General features: G+C 49.6%; 1 protein-coding gene across 5 annotated transcripts in view; it reads left to right on the top strand.

The window, feature by feature from the left end:
• Positions 1-21,688, top strand: part of SLC4A2 (solute carrier family 4 member 2) — a 364,938-nt gene that overhangs the window by 208,656 nt on the left and 134,594 nt on the right. For all 5 annotated transcript variants that reach the window (XM_073677122.1, XM_073677121.1, XM_073677123.1 and 2 more), the window contains 2 exons: positions 14,000-14,194; positions 14,323-14,544. In XM_073677122.1, coding sequence (XP_073533223.1) covers positions 14,000-14,194; positions 14,323-14,544 — 417 coding nt within the window. The remainder of the gene's footprint in view (positions 1-13,999; positions 14,195-14,322; positions 14,545-21,688) is intronic.

Here is a 21,688-nt window from a genome sequence, read left to right as displayed (position 1 = left end):
ATGGAGTAATGATGGGTGATGGCGTGTGGCGAGGTCTAGATGGAGTAATGATGTGTGATGGTGTATGGCAGAGTCCAGGAGGAGTAATCGTGGGTGATGGTGTATGGCGGGGTCCAGGAGGAGTAATGATGGATGATGGCATTTGGCGGGGTCCAGGAGGAGTAATGATGGCATGTGGTGAGGTCCAGGAGGAGTAATGTTGGTTAATGGCGAGATCTACGTGGAGTAATGATGGTTGATGGCGCTTGCCGAGGTCTAGATGGAGTAATGATGGTTGGCTCTTGGCATTGTCCAGGAGGAGTAATGATGGTGTATGGCGGAGTCCAGGAGGAGTAATGATGGCGTGTGGCTTGATCTACGGGAGTACTGATGGCATGTGGCGAAGTCTATATGGAGGATTGATGGGTGATGGTGTATGTCTGATTCTAGGAAGAGTAATGATTGGTGATGGTCCTGGAGGAGTAATGATGGCGTGTGGTGGGGTCCAGAAGGAGTAATGATGGGTAATGGTGTGTGGCGAGGTCTAGATGGAGTAATGATGGGTGATGGTGCATGGTGGAGTCCAGGAGGAGTATTGATGGATAATGGTGTGTGGCAAGGTCCAGGAGGAGTAATGATGAATGATGGCGTATGGCGGTGTCCAGGAGGCGTAATGATGGATGCTGACGTGTGGTGAGGCCCAGGAGGAGTGATGATGGCATGTGGCGGGATCCAGGAGAAGTAATGATGGCGTGCCGTGGGGTCCAGGAGGAGTAATGATGGTTGATGGCGTGTGGCAGGGTCTAGGAGGCTTAATGATGGATGATGGTATGTGGCAGGGTCCAGGAGGAGTAATGATGGCGTGAAGTGGGGTCCAGGAGAAATAATGATGGGTGATGATGAGATGTACGTGGAGAAATGATGGTAGATGGCGTTTGGCAAGGTCTGGGTGGAGTAATAATGGTTAATGGCGCGTGGCATTGTCCAGGAGGAGTAATGATGGCGTGTAGTGGGGTCCAGGAGGAGTAATGATGGGTGATGGCGAGATCTACGTGGAGTTATGATGGTTGATGGCGTTTGGCGAAGTCTAGGTGGAGTAATGATGGTTGATGGCGTATGCCGTTGTCCAGGAGGAGTAATGATGGCATGTGGTGGGGTCTAGGAGGAGTAATGATGGCGTGTGGTGGGGTCCAGGAGGAGTAATGCTGGGTGATGGTGAGATCTGCATGGAGTCATGATGGTTGATGGCGTATGGCAAGATCTAGGTGGAGTAATGATGGTGCGTGGCGGGTCCAGGAGGAGTAATGATGGGTGATGGCGTGTGACGGGTACAGGAGTAGTTATATTGGCATGTGGCGAGATCTACGTGGACTAATGATGGTTGATGGCATGTGGCGAGCCTAGATAGAGTAATGATGGGTGATAGCTTATGATGGGGTCCGGGGGGAGTAATGATGGATGATGGCGTGTGGCATGGTCCAGGAGTAATGATGACGTGTGGTGGGGTTCAGAAGGAGTAATGATGGATGCTGGCGTGTGGTGAGGTCCAGGTGGAGTGATGGACCTTATGCCTGGGTTCCAGGCGACCGGTGGGTCCCAATCTGGCTAACCCAACATCTCCATGGGTTCCAGGTGACATCATTGTCCCATCCTGGTTTTCCCAAATGTATCCATGGGTTCTGTGATAGTCAATAGAGCAGATCTGTATCCTTCCAGCCAGGGCCGTGTTCCCTTAGACTGACATCCTGTAGAATGCAAATCTGTGTCCCTCTGGATAGAGCCATGCTACCAAGCTGCTCTTCTGAAGAGATACTCTGCCTCTCAGAGTTTCTCTTGGCTGTCATTTTGTAAAGGTGTTTCTCATCATTCATAGGGCTGGGGGAGGGTGGCAGGGACTCATGTCTCATTGTTTGAGCATTTAATCAATTTGCATAGTCTCATGTTCCCCATACATACGTACGCTGGATTCCTTAGGACAGAGGAGATTCCTAGTGCGTTCCTTCTTACACTCAGGGGTAACGTTGCATCCTCATGCTCTCATGTTCCCCATACTTACACACACTGGATTCCTTGGAACAAAGGAGGTTCCTTATGCATCCCCCCTTATGCTCAGTGGTAACGTTGAATCCTTATACTTTCACTTTCCTCATACGTACGCACGCTGGATTCCTTGGGACACAGGAGTTTCCTTGAGCATTCCTTCTTACACTCGGTGGTGACATTGCGTCTTCATACTCTTACGTTCCCCATACATACACACGCTGGATTCCTTGAGACACAGGAGGTTCGTTATGCGTTCCTTCTTACCCTCGGTGGTAACGTTGTATCCTCATACTCTTACTTTTCCCATACATACGCACACTGGATTCCTTGGGACACAGGAGGTTCCGTATGCATTTCTACTTATACTCGGTGGTAACGTTGCATCCTCATACTCCCACGTACCCAATACGTACGCACGTTGGATTCCTTGGAACACAGGAAGTTCCTTATGCATTCCTACTTATACTCAGTGGTAACGTTGCGTCCTCATACTCCCACGTACCCAATACGTACGCATGCTGGATTCCTTGGGACACAGGAGTTTCTTTGTGTATTTCTTCTTACACTCAATGGTAACGTTGCGTCCTCATACTCTCACATTCCCCATATGTACGCACACTGGAGTCCTTGGGACACAGGAGGTTCCTTATGTATTTCTTCTCACCCTAAGTGGTAACGTTTGCGTCCTCATACTCTCACGTTCCCTATATGTACACACACTGGAGTCCTTGGTACACAGGAGTTTCCTTATGCATTCCTCCTTATACTCAGTGGTAACGTTGCATCCTCATACTCTCAGGTTCTCCATACGTACGCACACTGGATTACTTGGGACACAGGAGGTTCCTTATGTATTCTGTGGTAGATCGACAGGCTCAGTTTCTTAAAGAGGCAGACACAGGAACCGTTTCTATTTTAAGTGCGGCTGGTTTATTGCAATCCTTATAAACCATGTCACCAGAAAACATAAATACAGCCATTGTCCGGCAGAAGGTAAAACATAAAATAACAAGTCCATACAATAGAGCTTAGAGTCCAGCTACCATGTCCTTTAACAAAGACATTCATTCCAGGAGACCTGCAATCTCCATACATCCAGCATGTGTGAAACAAAGGGCTCAGAGCTTTCACCTCCAGGTCCACCCCACCCCAAATGCTCTAAAGGCTGTGAATTTTATCCTCTGATCTGCTCCCTCTCTACAGGTTTCAATCATCCTAGCACTAAAGCTGGCTGATTAACCCCTTACTCCTTCGTGTGCTGGAACCTTTTCCCTATGTTTAATTACTAGTGCTAACAATCTCAGTGCCACACATCTCTCCTCCAGTACTTTGCCAGTGACTATGTCACAATTTCTTCTTGCACTCGGTGGTGACATTGCTTCCTCATACTCTCACGTTACTCATAAGTACACACGCTGGATTCCTTGGGACACAGGAGGATCTTTATGCATTCCTACTTATACTCGGTGGTAACGTTGCATCCTCATACTCTCACATTCCCTATATGTACACACACTGGATTCCTTGGGACACAGGAGGTTCCTTATGCATTACTGCTTACACTCGGTGGTGATATTACATCCTCATACTCTCACATCCCCCATACGTATTCACGCTTGATTCCTTGGGACACGGGAGGTTCCTTGTGTATTTCTTCTTACACTCGGTGGTGACATTGCGTCCTCATACTCTTAGGTTCCTCATACTTACACGCACTGGATTCCTTGGACACTGGAGGTTCCTTGTGCATTCCTCCTTACTCTCGGTGGTGACATTGCGTCTTCATACTCTTAGGTTCCTCATACTTACACGCACTGGATTCCTTGGACACAGGAGATTCCTTGTGTATTTCTTCTTACACTCGGTGGTGACATTGCGTCCTCATACTCTTAGGTTCCTCATACTTGCACGCACTGGATTCCTTGGACACAGGAGGTTCCTTGTGTATTTCTTCTTACTCTCGGTCGTGATATTACATCCTCATACTCTCACATTCCCCATACGTATTCACGCTTGATTCCTTGGGACACGGGAGGTTCCTTGTGTATTTCTTCTTACACTCGGTGGTGACATTGCGTCCTCATACTCTTAGGTGCCTCATACTTACACGCACTGGATTCCTTGGACACGGGAGGTTCCTTGTGTATTTCTTCTTACACTCGGTGGTGACATTGCGTCCTCATACTCTTTGGTTCCTCATACTTACACGCACTGGATTCCTTGGACACGGGAGGTTCCTTATGTATTTCTTCTTACACTCGGTGGTGACATTGCGATCTCATACTCTTAGGTTCCTCATACTTACATGCACTGGATTCCTTGGACACGGGAGGTTCCTTGTGTATTTCTTCTTACACTCAGTGGTGACATTGCGTCCTCATACTCTTAGGTTCCTCATACTTACACGCACTGGATTCCTTGGACACGGGAGGTTCCTTGTGTATTTCTTCTTACACTCGGTGACATTGCGTCCTCATACTCTTTGGTTCCTCATACTTACACGCACTGGATTCCTTGGACACGGGAGGTTCCTTATGTATTTCTTCTTACACTCGGTGGTGACATTGCGATCTCATACTCTTAGGTTCCTCATACTTACATGCACTGGATTCCTTGGACACGGGAGGTTCCTTGTGTATTTCTTCTTACACTCGGTGGTGACATTGCGTCCTCATACTTTTAGGTTACTTATACTTACAGGCACTGGATTCCTTGGACACGGGAGGTTCCTTGTGTATTTCTTCTTACACTCGGTGGTGACATTGCGTCTTCATACTCTTAGGTTCCTCATACTTACACGCACTGGATTCCTTGGACACGGGAGGTTCCTTGTGTATTTCTTCTTACACTCGGTGGTGACATTGCGTCCTCATACTCTTAGGTGCCTCATACTTACACACACTGGATTCCTTGGACACGGGAGGTTCCTTGTGTATTTCTTCTTACACTCGGTGGTGACATTGCGTCCTCATACTCTTAGGTGCCTCATACTTACACACACCGGATTCCTTAGACACGGGAGGTTCCTTGTGTATTTCTTCTTACACTCGGTGGTGACATTGCGTCTTCATACTCTTAGGTTCCTCATAGTTACATGCACTGGATTCCTTAGACACGGGAGGTTCCTTGTGTATTTCTTCTTACACTCGGTGGTGACATTGCGTTTTCATACTCTTAGGTTCCTCATAGTTACATGCACTGGATTCCTTGGACACGGGAGGTTCCTTGTGTATTTCTTCTTACACTCGGTGGTGACATTACGTCTTCATACTCTTAGGTTCCTCATACTTACACGCACTGGATTCCTTAGACACGGGAGGTTCCTTGTGTATTTCTTCTTACATTCGGTGGTGACATTGCGTCCTCATACTCTTAGGTTCCTTATACTTACACGCACTGGATTCCTTGGACACGGGAGGTTCTTTGTGTATTTCTTCTTACACTCGGTGGTGACATTACGTCCTCATACTCTGACATTCCTCATACTTACACGCCCTGGATTCCTTGGACACGGGAGGTTCTTTATGTATTTCTTCTTACACTCGGTGGTGACATTGCGTCCTCATACTCTGACATTCCTCATATGTCCACGCGCTGGATTCCTTGGGACACAGGAGGTTCCTTGTGCATTCCTTCTTACACTCGGTGGTGACATTGCGTCTTCATACTCTTAGGTTCCTCATACTTACACGCACTGGATTCCTTGGACACGGGAGATTCCTTGTGCGTTCCTTCTTACACTCGGTGGTAACGTTGCTTCCTCATACTCTGACATTCCCCATATGTCCATGCGCTGGATTCCTTGGGACACAGGAGGTTCCTTGTGCATTCCTTCTTACACTCGGTGGTGACATTGCGTCTTCATACTCTTAGGTTCCTCATACTTACACGCACTGGATTCCCTGGACACGGGAGGTTCCTTGTGTATTTCTTCTTACACTCGGTGGTGACATTGCGTCTTCATACTCTTAGGTTCCTCATACTTACACGCACTGGATTCCTTGGACACGGGAGGTTCCTTGTGTATTTCTTCTTACACTCGGTGGTGACATTGCGTCCTCATACTCTTAGGTTCCTCATACTTGCACGCACTGGATTCCCTGGACACGGGAGGTTCCTTGTGTATTTCTTCTTACACTCGGTGGTGACATTGCGTCCTCATACTCTTAGGTTCCTCATACTTACACGCACTGGATTCCTTGGACACGGGAGGTTCCTTGTGCATTCCTTCTTACACTCGGTGGTAACGTTGCTTCCTCATACTCTGACATTCCCCATATGTCCATGCGCTGGATTCCTTGGGACACGGGAGGTTCCTTGTGCATTCCTTCATATCCTCGTTGGTGATGTCGCGTCCTCATACTCTCACGTTCCCTATACTTACGCGTCCTGGATTCTTTGGGACACAGGAGGTTCCTTATGCATTTCTTATTGCATCTTCTTCTTACCCTCGGTGGCTCAGTGGTGACATTACTACATTGTGCCATCTGTAAACAGACTGTTAGTTTGCATTGTCAAAAAGCTCTATTTTTGTGTCATCTATCCACAGAACATTTCCCCTGAAGGATTGTGGTTTGTAAAGGTACACTCTGGCAATGATCAGTTGTTTCTTTTTATGTCTTTTCTTCAGCAATGGTTTCTTTTTTGGCCTTCACTCATAAAACTCTGCTTGGTTTAGTGTGCGGTGTATGGTACTTGTTGAAACCATGACCCCAGACTGTTCCAGGAAAAGGATAATATATGGCACTCTTGCACTAACTGATTCAGGTGCACAAGGAGGGTATCCAACCCATATATCATATAGAGCAGAAAAACTTGGCACCCTTTGAAAACAAGTTCCTTTTATTTGCATTCATAGAGAGTTAAACGTTTTCTGTCCTGGTACAGACCTTCATCAGAACTGAAAGGGGAAAGGGATAAATGGGTATAAACAAAAAGGCAATCAAATTGCTACATAGATTCATACATATCATACACATAGAAGAATCATTATAAAGATGCATTTCTAAGTACAGATGTCATTGTTAACTTAGTAACAGATTGTTCCAGGTTGGCCTTCAGGTCTTTGGATATTTGAATTGGTGTTTTTTCCACCATTTTTTCCACCATTCGCATCAACCTTCGAAGACAAACAGATAAACGGTGTCAGCTCACCCACTTAGTAATCCAAGTCTTGGAACCAGCTGTGCGGCAGTACTCCAATTAGAAGTAATGTTCCAGGGTCAGGATAAAATTAAAACTTTCAAGTTTGTTGTAGAAAAATATATGCAGTACCGACCAAAAGTTTGGACACACCTTCTCATTTGACGATTTTTCTGTATTTTCATGACAATGAAAATTGTACATTCACACTGAAGGCATCAAAACTATGAATTACCACATGTGGAATTATATACTTAACAAAAAAGTGTGAAACCACTGAAAATATGTCTTATATTCTGGGTTCTTCACAGTAGCCACCTTTTGCTTTGATGACTGTTTTGCACACTCTTGGCATTCTCTTGAACTTCAAGAGGTCGTCACCGGAAATGGTCTTCCAACAATCTTGAAGGAGTTCCCAGAGATGCTTAGCACTTGTTGTCCCTTTTGCCTTCACTCTGCGGTCCAGCTCACCCCAAACCATCTCGATTGGGTTCAGGTCTGGTGACTGTGGAGGCCAGGTCATCTGGCGTAGCCCCCCCCATCACTCTCCTTCTTGGTCAAATAGCCCTTACACAGCCTGGAGGTGTTTGGGGTCATTGTCCTGTTGAAAAATAAATGATGGTCCAATAAACGCAGACCGGATGGAATAGCATGCCGCTGCAAGATGCTGTGGTAGCCATGCTGGTTCAGTATGCCTTCAATTTTGAATAAATCCCCAACAGTGTCACCAGCAAAGCCCCTCCACACCATCACACCTCCTCCTCCATGCTTCACGGTGGGAACCAGGCATGTAGAGTCCATCCGTTCACCTTTTCTGCGTCGCACAAAGACACGGTGGTTGGAACCAAAGATCTCAAATTTGGACTCATCAGACCAAAGCACAGATTTCCACTGGTCTAATGTCCATTCCTTGTGTTATTTAGCCCAAACAAGTCTCTTCTGCTTCTTGCCTGTCCTTAGCAGTGGTTTCCTAGCAGCTATTTTACCATGAAGGCCTGCTGCACAAAGTCTCCTCTTAACAGTTGTTGAAGAGATGTGTCTGCTGCTAGAACTCTGTGTGGCATTGACCTGGTCTCTAATCTGAGCTGCTGTTAACCTGCAATTTCTGAGGCTGGTGACTCAGATAAACTTATCCTCAGAAGCAGAGGTGACTCTTGGTCTTCCTTTCCTGGGGCGGTCCTCATGTGAGCCAGTTTCTTTGTAGCGCTTGATGGTTTTTGCAACTGCACTTGGGGACACTTTAAAAATTTTCACGATTTTTCGCACTGACTGACCTTCATTTCTTAAAGTAATGATGGCCACTCGTTTTTCTTTACTTAGCTGCTTTTTTCTTGCCATAATACAAATTCTAACAGTCTATTCAGTAGGACTATCAGCTGTGTATCCACCTGACTTCTGCACAACACAACTGATGGTCCCAACCCCATTTGTAAGGCAAGAAATCCCACTTATTAAACCTGACAGGGCACACCTGTGAAGTGAAGACCATTTCCAGTGACTACCTCCTGAAGGTCATCAAGAGAATGCCAAGAGCGTGCAAAGCAGTCATCAAAGCAAAAGGTGGCTACTGTGAAGACCCTAGAATATAAGACATATGTTCAGTTGTTTCACTCTTTTTTGTTACGTATATAATTCCACATGTGGTAATTCATAGTTTTGATGCCTTCAGTGTGAATGTACAATTTTCATAGTGATGAAAATACAGAAAAATCTTTAAATGAGAAGGTGTGTCCAAACTTTTGGTTTGTACTGTATATAAAAACATCACCTAGGTTGTCAACCCAAACCAGATTTATATATTCCAAGACATTGCATGAAATTAATAAAGATGCAGAAACGCGTTTGCTGGAATATATAAATCTGGTGTGGGTTGGTGACCTGGTGATGTTTTTAGATATATTTTTTTCTGCAATAAACTTGAAAGTTTTAATTTTATCCTGAGGCTGGAATATTACTTCTCCTAACCTTCAAAGACATCTCTTGTCAATTTTCCTCTTTCCCCCACGTCCTGAGAGGTTCTTGACGGTTCCATGCTTGACAAACTTCTTAATAACATTGCGCACTGTTAAAACTGGGATACCAAGGTCTTTGGAGACGGCCTTATACCCTCTGGAAGTCTTGTGTTTGCTAATAGCAGTTCTGATGTCCTCAGACAGCTCCTTTGTCTTCACCATTGTGACAAAGGAACAGGGCCTACCATGTGGCTTTTTAAAACACTTAAGTCATCATTCATTGGCTAATTCATGTCACAAGGGCACCGACAATTAATCACAGGTGAATCTCTTTTGTGATTTACCACAGGCGAGTCACAATGTGCCTCCATACTAAATTACTGTAAAGGTGCCGATACCAGTGACAGCAGCTTTAGGGTTTTGTATTTTTCCCTCCGATTGTTTTTGGTTTTAAATTGTTTATAATTTGCTCTTTTATATTTAACACGAGTCTCTATACAAAAAACTGCTTCACTTGATTCATTTTTTAGGAGATAATCCACATTGCATCTTCATCCGCTCACGTTCCCCATGTGTACGTGCTTTGGATTCCTTGGGACGCGGGAGGTTCCTTGTGTATTTCTTCTTACACTCGGTGGTGATATCGCGTCCTCATACTCTCACGTTCCCCATACGTACACTAGCTGGATAGCTTAGGATGCGGGAGGTTCCTTGTGTATTCTTTCTTACCCTCGGTGGCTCATTACATCCTCATACTCTCGCGTACACTCCCTGGATTATTTGGGACACTGGAGATTCCTAGTGCATTCATTATTGCATCTTCTTCTTATCCTCTGTGGCTCAGTGATGACATTGCGTCCTCATACTCTCACGTTTCCCATATTTACATGCACTGGATTCCTTGGACACAGGATGTTCCTTTGCAGTCTTTCTTACACTCGGTGGTGACGTTGCGTCCTTATATTCTTACATTCCAGGTATGGTTGGTATACAGACTGGCATGGCAGGTGCAGGCAGGTAAGGCTGGTATACAGACTGATACAGCACGTGCAAGCAAGTACGGCAGACATACAGACTGGCACGGCAGGCGCAGACAGTACGGTTGGAATACAGACTAGCACAGCAGGTATGGCTAGTATACAGACTGGCATGGCAAGTACAGGCAGGTACGGCTGGCATACAGACTGGCACAGCACGTGCAAGCAAGGTATGCAGACTGGCATAGCAGGTACTGCTAATATACAGAGTGGCATGGCAGGTGTAGGCAGGTACAGCTGGTATACCGACTGGCACAGCACGTGCAAGCAAGGTATGCAGACTGGCATAGCAGGTATGGCTAATATACAGAGTGGCATGGCAGGTGCAGGGAGGTACAGCTGGTATAAAGCCTGGCACAGCACGTGCAAGCAAGGTATGCAGACTGGCATAGCAGGTATGGCTAATATACAGAGTGGCATGGAAGGTGTAGGCAGGTACAGCTGGTATACAGACTGGCACAGCAAGTACAGCTAGTATACAGACTGGCATCGCAAGTACAGGCAGGTACGGCTGGTATACAGACTGGCATGGTAGGTGCAGGCAGATACAGCTGGTATGCAGACTGGCATAGCAGGTACAGCTAATATACAGAGTGGCATGGCAGGTGCAGGCCGGTATGGCTGGTATACAGACTGGCATGGTATGGCAGGTTATACAGACTGGCATGGCAGGTGCCGGGTTGTACAACTTGGGTACAGACTGTCACGGCAGGGACAGGCAGATACGGCTGGCATACAGATTGGCGAGCATGGCTGATATACAGGCAGGCAGGTGCTGGCGGACATGGCTGATATAAGGCAGGCAGGTGCTGGTGGGCATGGCTAATAGGCAGGCAGGTGCTGGCGGGCACGGCTGGAATACAGGAACACAAGGAAAGTATGGACAAACAGGTACAGGACAGGTAAACTGACTGGCGAACTAACAAGCGTGCTGTCACGGGTGTGTCAGAAGTGACAGACAGTCGCCCTGCAGTTGGTTGCAGGAGATCTGTTCGTTTGGCATTAAAGGCATCTTCTTAGAGGCTGTCTCTCTAGGATCCAGCGGCTGCTTTCCTCTGGCTAATTAACACCCTGGCCTGGGTGTATAAATACCTGGTGTGTTCTAGAGGGAGGTGCCGACAATATTCATTACTCCTTGTGAAAGCTTGAGCAAGAGCAGTACTTCTTCCTCTCTGGTGTTGAGGACATGTGCACATTTGTCTGGAGTCGTCTAAAAATAAGCAATTCCCCTTTGTTTGTCCCCCCCTTGTTGTCTTTAGTGTTAGTGAGGATCGACTAGTGCTCATCTCCTCCCTTCCCTAGTCTTAGCCAAACGCCAGGGAAAGACATGGCAAGGAACGCGTGCGGCGATTTGTGAAGAGCCAATATAGGGACGTTAGAATATCATCCTGTCTCCCCTATCACCCAGGAGGTTTCCACTCCCCCCTTTCCCTAGAGTTTGGGCTTCTTTCCCTCTTCCCTTCGTGTTGCACTAAGTCTTTCCCACACCTTGCGTGACATGTGCAGACTACTGACATAACACGTTGCTCAGCCCTGGATAGCAGGGCTAAAATCGCTATTCCTGGGTAAAAGGGCTAAGAGAGCTGTTCCTGGGTAGTAGGATAAGATCGCTATTCCTGGGTAGTAGGCTAAGATCGCTATTCCTGGGTAGTAGGATAAGATCGCTATTCCTGGGTAGTAGGATAAGATCGCTATTCCTGGGTAGTAGGCTAAGATCGCTATTCCTGGGTAGTAGGCTAAGATCGCTATTCCTGGGTAGTAGGGCTAAGATCGCTATTCCTGGGTAGTAGGGCTAAGATCGCTATTCCTGGGTAGTAGGCTAAGATCGCTATTCCTGGGTAGTAGGTTAAGATTGCTATTCCTGGGTAGTAGGGCTAAGATCGCTATTCCTGGGTAGTAGGCTAAGATCGCTATTCCTGGGTAGTAGGCTAAGATCGCTATTCCTGGGTAGTAGGGCTAAGATCGCTATTCCTGGGTAGTAGGGCTAAGATCGCTATTCCTGGGTAGTAGGGCTAAGATTGCTATTCCTGGGTAGTAGGGCTAAGATTGCTATTCCTGGGTAGTAGGGCTAAGATCGCTATTCCTGGGTAGTAGGATAAGATCGCTATTCCTGGGTAGTAGGGCTAAGATTGCTATTCCTGGGTAGTAGGATAAGATCGCTATTCCTGGGTAGTAGAGCTAAGAGAGCTGTTTCTGGATAGTAGGGCTAAGATCGCTATTCCAGGGTAAAAGGGCTAAGATCGCTATTCCTGGGTAGTAGGGCTAAGATCGCTATTCCTGGGTAGTAGGGCTAAGAGAGCTGTTACTGGGTAGTAGGATAAGATCGCTATTACTGGGTAGTAGGGCTAAGATCGCTATTCCTGGGTAGTAGGGCTAAGATCGCTATTCCTGGGTAGTAGGGCTAAGATTGCTATTCCTGGGTAGTAGGGCTAAGAGAGCTGTTTCTGGATAGTAGGGCTAAGATCGCTATTCCAGGGTAAAAGGGCTAAGAGAGCTGTTCCTGGGTAGTAGGATAAGATCGCTATTCCTGGGTAGTAGGGCTAAGATCGCTATTTATGGGTAGTAGGATAAGAGGGCTGTTCCTGGGTAGTAGGGCTAAGATCGCTATTCCTGGGTAGTAGGATAAGAGGGCTGTTCCTGGGTAGTAGGATAAGAGAGCTATTCCTGGGTAGTAGGGCTAAGATCGCTATTCCTGGGTAGTAGGGCTAAGATGGCTATTCATGGGTAGTAGGGCTAAGATCGCTATTCCTGGGTAGTAGGGCTAAGAGAGCTGTTCCTGGGTAGTAGGATAAGAGGGCTGTTCCTGGGTAGTAGGGCTAAGATCGCTATTCCTGGGTAGTAGGATAAGAGGGCTGTTCCTGGGTAGTAGGGCTAAGATCGCTATTCCTGGGTAGTAGGGCTAAGATCGCTATTCCTGGGTAGTAGGATAAGAGGGCTGTTCCTGGGTAGTAGGGCTAAGATCGCTATTCCTGGGTAGTAGGATAAGAGGGCTGTTCCTGGGTAGTAGGGCTAAGATCGCTATTCCTGGGTAGTAGGGCTAAGATCGCTATTCCTGGGTAGTAGGGCTAAGATCGCTATTCCTGGGTAGTAGGGCTAAGAGAGCTGTTCCTGGGTAGTAGGATAAGAGGGCTGTTTTTGGACATGCTCTGATTCAAAGATGGAACCTGTTTCCTTTGCTTTTACCAACCCCTTTGTTAAGTGCTGGCTGACTTCGTCCACTCGGTTTCAAAGATGGCACCCGCTGCTTGTGCTGGCGCTGCCTTTCTACTCAGAGCTGGCTGTGTGGACATAGCACGCTGCCAGTACTTAGTAGAAGGGGTTTTGCTAGCACAGGGGGTGGGTGCCATCTTGGGTTTTGAGCGCCTGCGCAGTCCTCTACACTGGCAGTAGACGCAGGACTAGCTCTCTATACAGTAAAGTTGATAGCCGGTCCTTCTGTGTTCTGATCTTGCGGGCCACACAAGATGTTGTGGCTTGCTGGATTCGGCCCGCAGGCCTTGAGTGTGACACCCCGGATTTATAATCCATCTTCGTATCACGTCAATACACCATAAGTGAGTGTGCTACATGCACAATAAACAGGTTGGTGATATTTTTATGGGCAGTCTTTGAATATAATCATGATTTTATAATCTACGAATACAAGTTTTAGACGTTATGTCTTTTTCAGTTGAGACTTTCCTGGTAACCCAATGGGATGAGGACACCTGTACTGGAGGTCTGGTTAGAGAACGTTGGTTAACCCCTCACCCTGTTTGGTACAGCATAGCCAAGTCTTTGTAGTGGACTAGGAGAAGCTCCTTTACACTTGGGCATGACCATTACTCTTGACCTTTTCTTGTGCAGTTTTGCTCGGCTAATGGTCTGGAATACCTGGTTGGCCGCGTGTGGATTGGCGCTTGGCTAGTTGTGATCGTCGTGGCCACTGTGGCCTGTGAAGGAAGCTTTTTAGTTCGATTTGTCTCCCGCTTCACACAGGAAATCTTCTCCATCCTGATCTCCCTCATCTTCATCTACGAGACATTCTACAAGTTGTTCAAGGTGAGATTTGCCATCACATGCCGTATGTTAGCCAGTGTCTGACTTCCTCCATCGTTGTCTTCCTCAGAACCTATGAACCTAAATCCGGCATTTTTCATGATTGTAACCTTTGCTCAACTTTGCTCTAGGTTTTTCAGGAGCATCCGCTCACTAACTGCAAGAATGTGACGGACTCTGCTTTTATCAATGTGACTGATCACCGGCAACTCAACGAGACAGAAACCATGGTGCACTCAACAATAACAGGACAACCAAACACGGCCCTGCTATCTCTGGTACTGATGGCGGGAACCTTCTTCATTGCTTTCTTCCTTCGGAAACTTAAGAACAGCAACTTCTTTCCTGGAAGGGTGAGCAGGCGCTTCTACACTTTCCACGCCCCGTTACAACCTCCGTTACTGAACACCTTCTTTATCAGCCGCATCTTACAGGACCACATTACTTAATGTAGTCTCATGTGTGGGGGGGAGTCCGGTCCAGAACGCTCTGACCCATGCCTGTCATTGCTTCACGCTACTTTTATACAGTCGTGGACGAAAGTTTTGAGACTAACAGATTTTGATTTTCACATTTTCCCTCTTCAGTGTTTTCGCTCTTTTAGTTGCTGTTTCTATTGTTAATGAGGGACAATTATCAGCACTTTATATGTTTTTACACTTTTCTTGTGACACCTCAATATTCCCAGCGCTGCCCCTTATTCTCCACACTTCTGCCCCTTATTCTCCACACTCCTGCCCCTTATTCTCCACACTTCTGCCCCCTTATTCTCCGCACTCCTGCCCCTCATTCTCCACACTCCTGCCCCTTATTCTCCACACTCCTGCCCCTTATTCTCCACACTCCTGCCCCTTATTTTCCACAATCCTGTCCCTTATTCTCCACACTCCTGCCCCTTATTCTCCACACTCCTGCCCCTTATTCTCCGCACTCCTGCCCCTTATTCTCCACACTCCTGCCCCTTATTCTCCACACTCCTGCCCCTTATTCTCCGCACTCCTGCCCCTTATTCTCCACACTCCTGCCCCTTATTCTCCGCACTCCTGCCCCTTATTCTCCACACTTCTGCCCCCTTATTCTCCACACTCCTGCCCCTCATTCTCCACACTCCTGCCCCTTATTCTCCGCACTCCTGCCCCTTATTCTCCACACTCCTGCCCCCTTATTCTCCACACTCCTGCCCCTTATTCTCCGCACTCCTGCCCCTTATTCTCCACACTCCTGCCCCTTATTCTCCGCACTCCTGCCCCTTATTCTCCGCACTCCTGCCCCTTATTCTCCGCACTCCTGCCCCTTATTCTCCGCACTCCTGCTCCTTATTCTCCACACTCCTGCCCCTTATTCTCCGCACTCCTGCCCCTTATTCTCCGCACTCCAGCCCCTTATTCTCCGCACTCCTGCCCCTTATTCTCCGCACTTCTGCCCCTTATTCTCCGCACTCCTGCCCCTTATTCTCCACACTCCTGCCCCTCATTCTCCACACTCCTGCCCCTTATTCTCCACACTCCTGCCCCTTATTCTCCACACTCCTGCCCCTTATTCCTCCACACTTCTGCCCCTTATTCTCCGCACTCCTGCCCCTTATTCTCCGCACTTCTGCCCCTTATTCTCCACGCTCCTGCCCCTTATTCTCCACACTCCTGCCCCTTATTCTCCACACTTCTGCCCCTTATTCCCCAGATTTCTGCTCTTCCCCCGGCAGCTGGGTATCGACTTCTGGGCAGATCCTGACTGATGGCCGCCTGTTCTTGTCTCATTAGTGCACAGTGTTATCACATGTTCCAGATTTTGTCGCTTTTTGAGGATTGACCGCAGGATCTCAATGGGATTGAGATCCGAGAGTTTCTGGCCGTGGTCAATGATTTGTTCCCTAAACCACTTAGTTCTCATTTATGCACTTTAAAAGCATCATCACCACATTCTCCGGGATAATGGGAGAAGTTGTTCTTGGAGAAGGTTTAGATCCTGTTTATTATTCATAACTGTGTTCTCAGGTATAATTGTGAGTGACCCCCTCCATGGATGAGAAGCCCCCGCACATTGTGAGTGACCCCCTCCATGGATGAGAAGCCCCCACACATTGTGAGTGATCCCCTCCATGGATGAGAAGCCCCCACACATTGAGAGTGATCGCGTCCATGGATGAGAAGCCCCCGCACATTGTGAGTGATCCCCTCTATGGATGAGAAGCCCCCACACATTGTGAGTGACCCCCTCCATAGATGAGAAGCCCCCGCACATTGTGAGTGATCTCCTCCATAGATGAGAAGCCCCCGCACATTGTGAGTGATCTCCTCCATGGATGAGAAGCCCCCACACATTGTGAGTGACCCCCTCCGTGGATGAGAAGACCCCGCACATTGTGAGTGATCTCCTCCATGGATGAGAAGCCCCCACACATTGTGAGTGACCCCTCCATGGATGAGAAGCCCCCGCACATTGTGAGTGACCCCCTCCATGGATGAGAAGCCCCCGCACATTGTGAGTGACCCCCTCCATGGATGAGAAGCCCCCGCACATTGTGAGTGACCCCCTCCATGGATGAGAAGCCCCCTCACATTGTGAGTGATCCCCTCCATGGATGAGAAGCCCCCACACATTGTGAGTGACCCCTCCATGGATGAGAAGCCCCCACACATTGTGAGTGATCCCCTCCATGGATGAGAAGCCCCCACACATTGTGAGTGACCTCTCCATGGATGAGAAGCCCCCACACATTGTGAGTGATCCCCTCCATGGATGAGAAGCCCCCACACATTGTGAGTGACCCCTCCATGGATGAGAAGCCCCCACACATTGTGAGTGATCTCCTCCATGGATGAGAAGCCCCCACACATTGTGAGTGACCTCTCCATGGATGAGAAGCCCCCGCACATTGTGAGTGACCCCCTCCATGGATGAGAAGCCCCCACACATTGTGAGTGATCCCCTCCATGGATGAGAAGCCCCTGCACATTGTGAGTGACCCCCTCCATGGATGAGAAGCCCCCACACATAAGGGTGATTCTCTGCGTGATGCACGGGACATTCACATGTAATTAAATGAATATAACATCCTAGATTATTTTATGTCTACTGATTAATCACTTTTACTAGTTTTTACACCTTCCTGTTATTCCATTTTAAGGAAAAGAAAAATTCTTATATCAAAAAAGGAATGTTAAAAAATACATAAAATATGCGTGATGCACGGGACTCAGAGAAATGAGCTAGAAGCTTATTACTTGCTTTAATTCATTACTTCTGTGATTTGAAGAAGCTTTTCACAGCCATATTCAGCCTTGGACTGCAATGATAGTTTTTCTTGATATTGCTTGAACCTTTTTTTAAAAATTCCGAAATATACACTTGACTAATTGTGAGTGTGATGCACGGGACATTTTGTGTGTGATGCACGGGACATTTTTTTCCCTTCAGTTGTAACATTTCCTACATGAGACATTTTGTAACATACCTGGCAGTGTCCTTGCATAGTGGTCCATCTCCCACTGTGCAAGAGCGCGCACTTGATTTCCAGTCCAGACTATCACTTTGGCTTCTTTCCATACTGTCTGCTTTGCTCTGCTCTGGCTGCTTAGGGCGACGCCCGATGAACTTCCTGTTTCTTGTAGCTGCTGCAGACACACCCCTAATGCGTCCTCAGCCTATTGCTGTCTGTCACCTGGTATTTAACCCAGCTCCTCCCTGGAATCCTTGCCTGAGCATCTTGTTCTGTCAGTTGGCGTCTTGTCACTGATGTGCCAGGTCCTGTCTATGTTTCCTGCCTTGCGGTATCAGTTCCCGTGTCTGAACTGAGTCCTGTCTGTGTACTCTAGCCTGCTGCCTTTCCTGGAGGCTGTATTTCCAGGCCCGTGTGAACACGCTCTTTGCCTGTTCCTTCTGCCCTCTAGGGGCCGCATACCTAGATCTGTTGTCTGTGTCTTTTCCTAGTGTCTGTTCCTGCCCTATCTATCTTCCAGCCTGTTTCCCGTTTCTCTCTATGCCCATATCTTCCCTTTTTCTGCTGAGTCTGAACTCGTACCTAACTCCTGCTCGTTGTCACTGTACTTCCGTTTGTGAGTTTGTGGTCCACTCGCTACTTCACTGCAAGTATCCTGTGGGTATCCGGTTCTGCCTTTCCCTTCCTGTCTGTTCCGTGTGAACAGAGCCCTGTTCCCTCTGCTCTGCCTTGCTCAACGCTCCGGCTGTTCTTGCCTGCTCTGCCTTGCTCACCGCTCCGGCGGTTCTTGCCTGCTCTGCCTTTGCTCACCACTCCAGGCAGTCTCGCTCTGCTCTGACCCTTTGTTCACTGCTCCGGCAGTCTCGCTCTGCTCTGACCCTTTGTTCACTGCTCCGGCAGTCTCGCTCTGCTCTGACCCTTTGCTCGCTGCTCCGGCAGTCTCGCTCTGCTCTGACCCTTTGCTCGCTGCTCCGGCAGTCTCGCTCTGCTCTGACCCTTTGTTCGCTGCTCCGGCAGTCTCGCTCTGCTCTGACCCTTTGCTCGCTGCTCCGGCAGTCTCGCTCTGCTCTGACCTTTTGCTCACTGCTCCGGCAGTCTCGCTCTGCTCTGACCTTTTGCTCGCTGCTCCGGCAGTCTCGCTCTGCTCTGACCCTTTGCTCGCTGCTCCGGCAGTCTCGCTCTGCTCTGACCCTTTGCTCGCTGCTCCGGCAGTCTCGCTCTACTCTGACCTTTTGCTCACTGCTCCGGCAGTCTCGCTCTGCTCTGACCTTTTGCTCGCTGCTCCGGCAGTCTCGCTCTGCTCTGACCCTTTGCTCGCTGCTCCGGCAGTCTCGCTCTGCTCTGCCTTTGCTCACCACTCCAGGCGGTCTCGCTCTGCTCTGACCCTTTGCTCACTGCTCCGGCAGTCTCGCTCTGCTCTGACCCTTTGCTCGCTGCTCCGGCAGTCTCGCTCTGCTCTGACCCTTTGTTCGCTGCTCCGGCAGTCTCGCTCTGCTCTGACCCTTTGCTCGCTGTTCCAGGCGGCCTCGTCCTGCTCTACTCTCGCTCACCGCTCCAGGCGGTCTCGTCTTGCTCTGCTCTTGCTCGCCGCTCCGGGCGGCCTCACTCTGCTGTGTTTGTCCACCGCATCTGCGGTTCTGTTCCTGAGTCCCAGTCTGTACTGGGTCCTATCCACTCTGTGCTCCAACCTGTCGTACCTGCCAGTACCTCCCTGCCTCCATACCAGTCGTGCTTACCAACATCCACCTGCCTGCATACCGGCCGTACCTGCCAGTACCTCCCTGTTTGCATACCAGTCGTGCTTGCCAGCATCCACCCGTCTGCATAGCAGCCGTGTCTGCCTGTACCCACCAGTCTGTGTGCCAGCCTAACCTGCCTGTTCCTGTATTCCCCGGTGTGGGTCAACAGCCGTGTCCGGGGTCTGACCTGGAGTAGCACCTGGTCCCTCTGCTCGGTCCCTCCTTGGTGCACTGGCGTCGTATGCCGTCGTGCGACCTTGGTCGGATCGGGTGGATACTTAGTTACGCCCTTCCATGCATTCACCCTCCGGTACGGTCCAGTGGAATCACTACATATACACGCACACGCCAGTCAGTCCGGGCGTGTGCATTACTGTAACATACCTGGCGGCGCCCTTGCATGGTGGTCCATCTCCCACTGTGCAAGAGCGCGCACTTGATCTCCAGTCCAGAATGTCTCTCTGGCTTCCCTCCATGCTGTCTGTTTGTGTCTGTTTCTGCTGCTTAAGGGCGGCGCCCGATCACTTGCCTGTTCCTCCCGCCTTCTAGGGGCTGATTACCTAGACCCGCTCCTGTATCTTGTCTGTCCTGTCTGAACACGCTCCTAGCCTGTTCCTCCCGCTTTCTAGGGGCCGATTACCTAGACCCGCTCCTGTATCTTGTCTGTCCTGTCTGAACACGCTCCTTGCCTGTTCGTTCCGCCTCTCTGGGGGCCGTAATCCCAGACCCGCTCCTGTATCCCGCTGCAGTGTCGGTCACTTCCGTACACTCAGTTCCAGTCTGAACTCTCTTCTATCCTTTACCTGTTTTGCCTCTATGTCCGTTCCTTTCCTTTTTCTGCAGAGTCTGAACTCGTACCTAACTCCTGCTTGTTGTCTCTGTACTCCCGTTTGTGAGTTTGTGGTCCACTCGCTACTTCACTGCAAGTACCCTGTGGGTATCTGGCTCTGCCTTTCCCTTCCTGTCTGTTCCGTGTGAACAAAGCCCTGTCTCGTCCTGCTCTGCTCTTGCTCACCGCTCCAGGCGGTCTCGTCCTGCTCTGCTCTTGCTCACCGCTCCTGGCGGTCTCGTCCTGCACTGCTCTTGCTCACCGCTCCTGGCGGTCTCGTCCTGCTCTGCTCTTGCTCACCGCTCCAGGCGGTCTCGTCCTGCTCTGCTCTTGCTCACCGCTCCAGGCGGTCTCGTCCTGCTCCGCTCTTGCTCACCGCTCCTGGCGGTCTCGTCCTGCTCCGCTCTTGCTCACCGCTCCAGGCGGTCTCGTCCTGCTCTGCTCTTGCTCACCGCTCCAGGCTTTCTCGTCCTGCTCTGCTCTTGCTCACCGCTCCAGGTGGTCTCGTCCTGCTCTGCTCTTGCTCACCGCTCCAGGCGGTCTCGTCCTGCTCTGCTCTTGCTCACCGCTCCAGGCGGTCTCGTCCTGCTCTGCTCTTGCTCACCGCTCCAGGCGGTCTCGTCCTGCTCTGCTCTTGCTCACCGCTCCAGGCGGTCTCGTCCTGCTCTGCTCTTGCTCACCGCTCCAGGCGGTCTCGTCCTGCTCTGCTCTTGCTCACCGCTCCAGGCGGTCTCGTCTTGCTCTGCTCTTGCTCACCGCTCCAGGCGGTGTCGTCCTGCTCTGCCCTTGCTCACCGCTCCAGGCGGCCTCGTCCTGCTCTGCCCTTGCTCACCGCTCCAGGCGGCCTCGTCCTGCTCTGCTCTTGCTCACCGCTCCAGGCGGTCTCGTCCTGCCCTGCTCTCGCTCACCTCTCTGGGCGGCCTCACTCTGCTGTGTTTGTCCGCCACATCTGTGGTTCTGTTCCTGAGTCCCAGTGTGTACTGGGTCCTATTCCGCCTGTGTTCCTACCTGCTAGTGCCTTCCTGTCTGCACTCTAGCCGTGCTTGCCTGTACCCCCCTGCCTGCATACCCACCTGCCTGCATACCAGTCGTGCCTGCCTATTCCCACCAGTCTGTGTGCCAGCCTAACCAGTCTGTTCCTGTATTCCCCTGTGTGGGTCAACAGCCGTGTCCGGGGTCTGTCCTGGAGTAGCACCTGGTCCCTCTGCTCGGTTCCTCCTTGGTGCACTGGCGTCGTATGCCGTCGTGCGACCCTGGTCGGATCGGGTGAATACCTAGTTACGCCCCTCCAGGCATTCACTCTCCGGCACGGTCCAGTGGAATCTGTTAAGCACACGCCCGGACTGACTGGCGTGTGCGGGTGTTGTGGTTCCACTGGACCATGGACCGGAGAGTGCCTGGAGGGGCGTGACTAAGTATCTGGCCGATCCGACCAAGGTGGCACGACGGCATACGACGCCAGTGCACCAGGGAGAAACCAGGCAGAGGGA

The sequence above is a fragment of the Phyllobates terribilis genome, unplaced genomic scaffold (assembly GCF_046119375.1).
Source record: "Phyllobates terribilis strain yellow unplaced genomic scaffold, ASM4611937v1 Scaffold_4__5_contigs__length_816908805, whole genome shotgun sequence".
NCBI classification, from domain to species: Eukaryota; Metazoa; Chordata; class Amphibia; order Anura; family Dendrobatidae; genus Phyllobates; species Phyllobates terribilis.
Note: the sequence above shows the minus strand (reverse complement) of the source record. Positions and strands in the feature narration are given on the sequence as shown.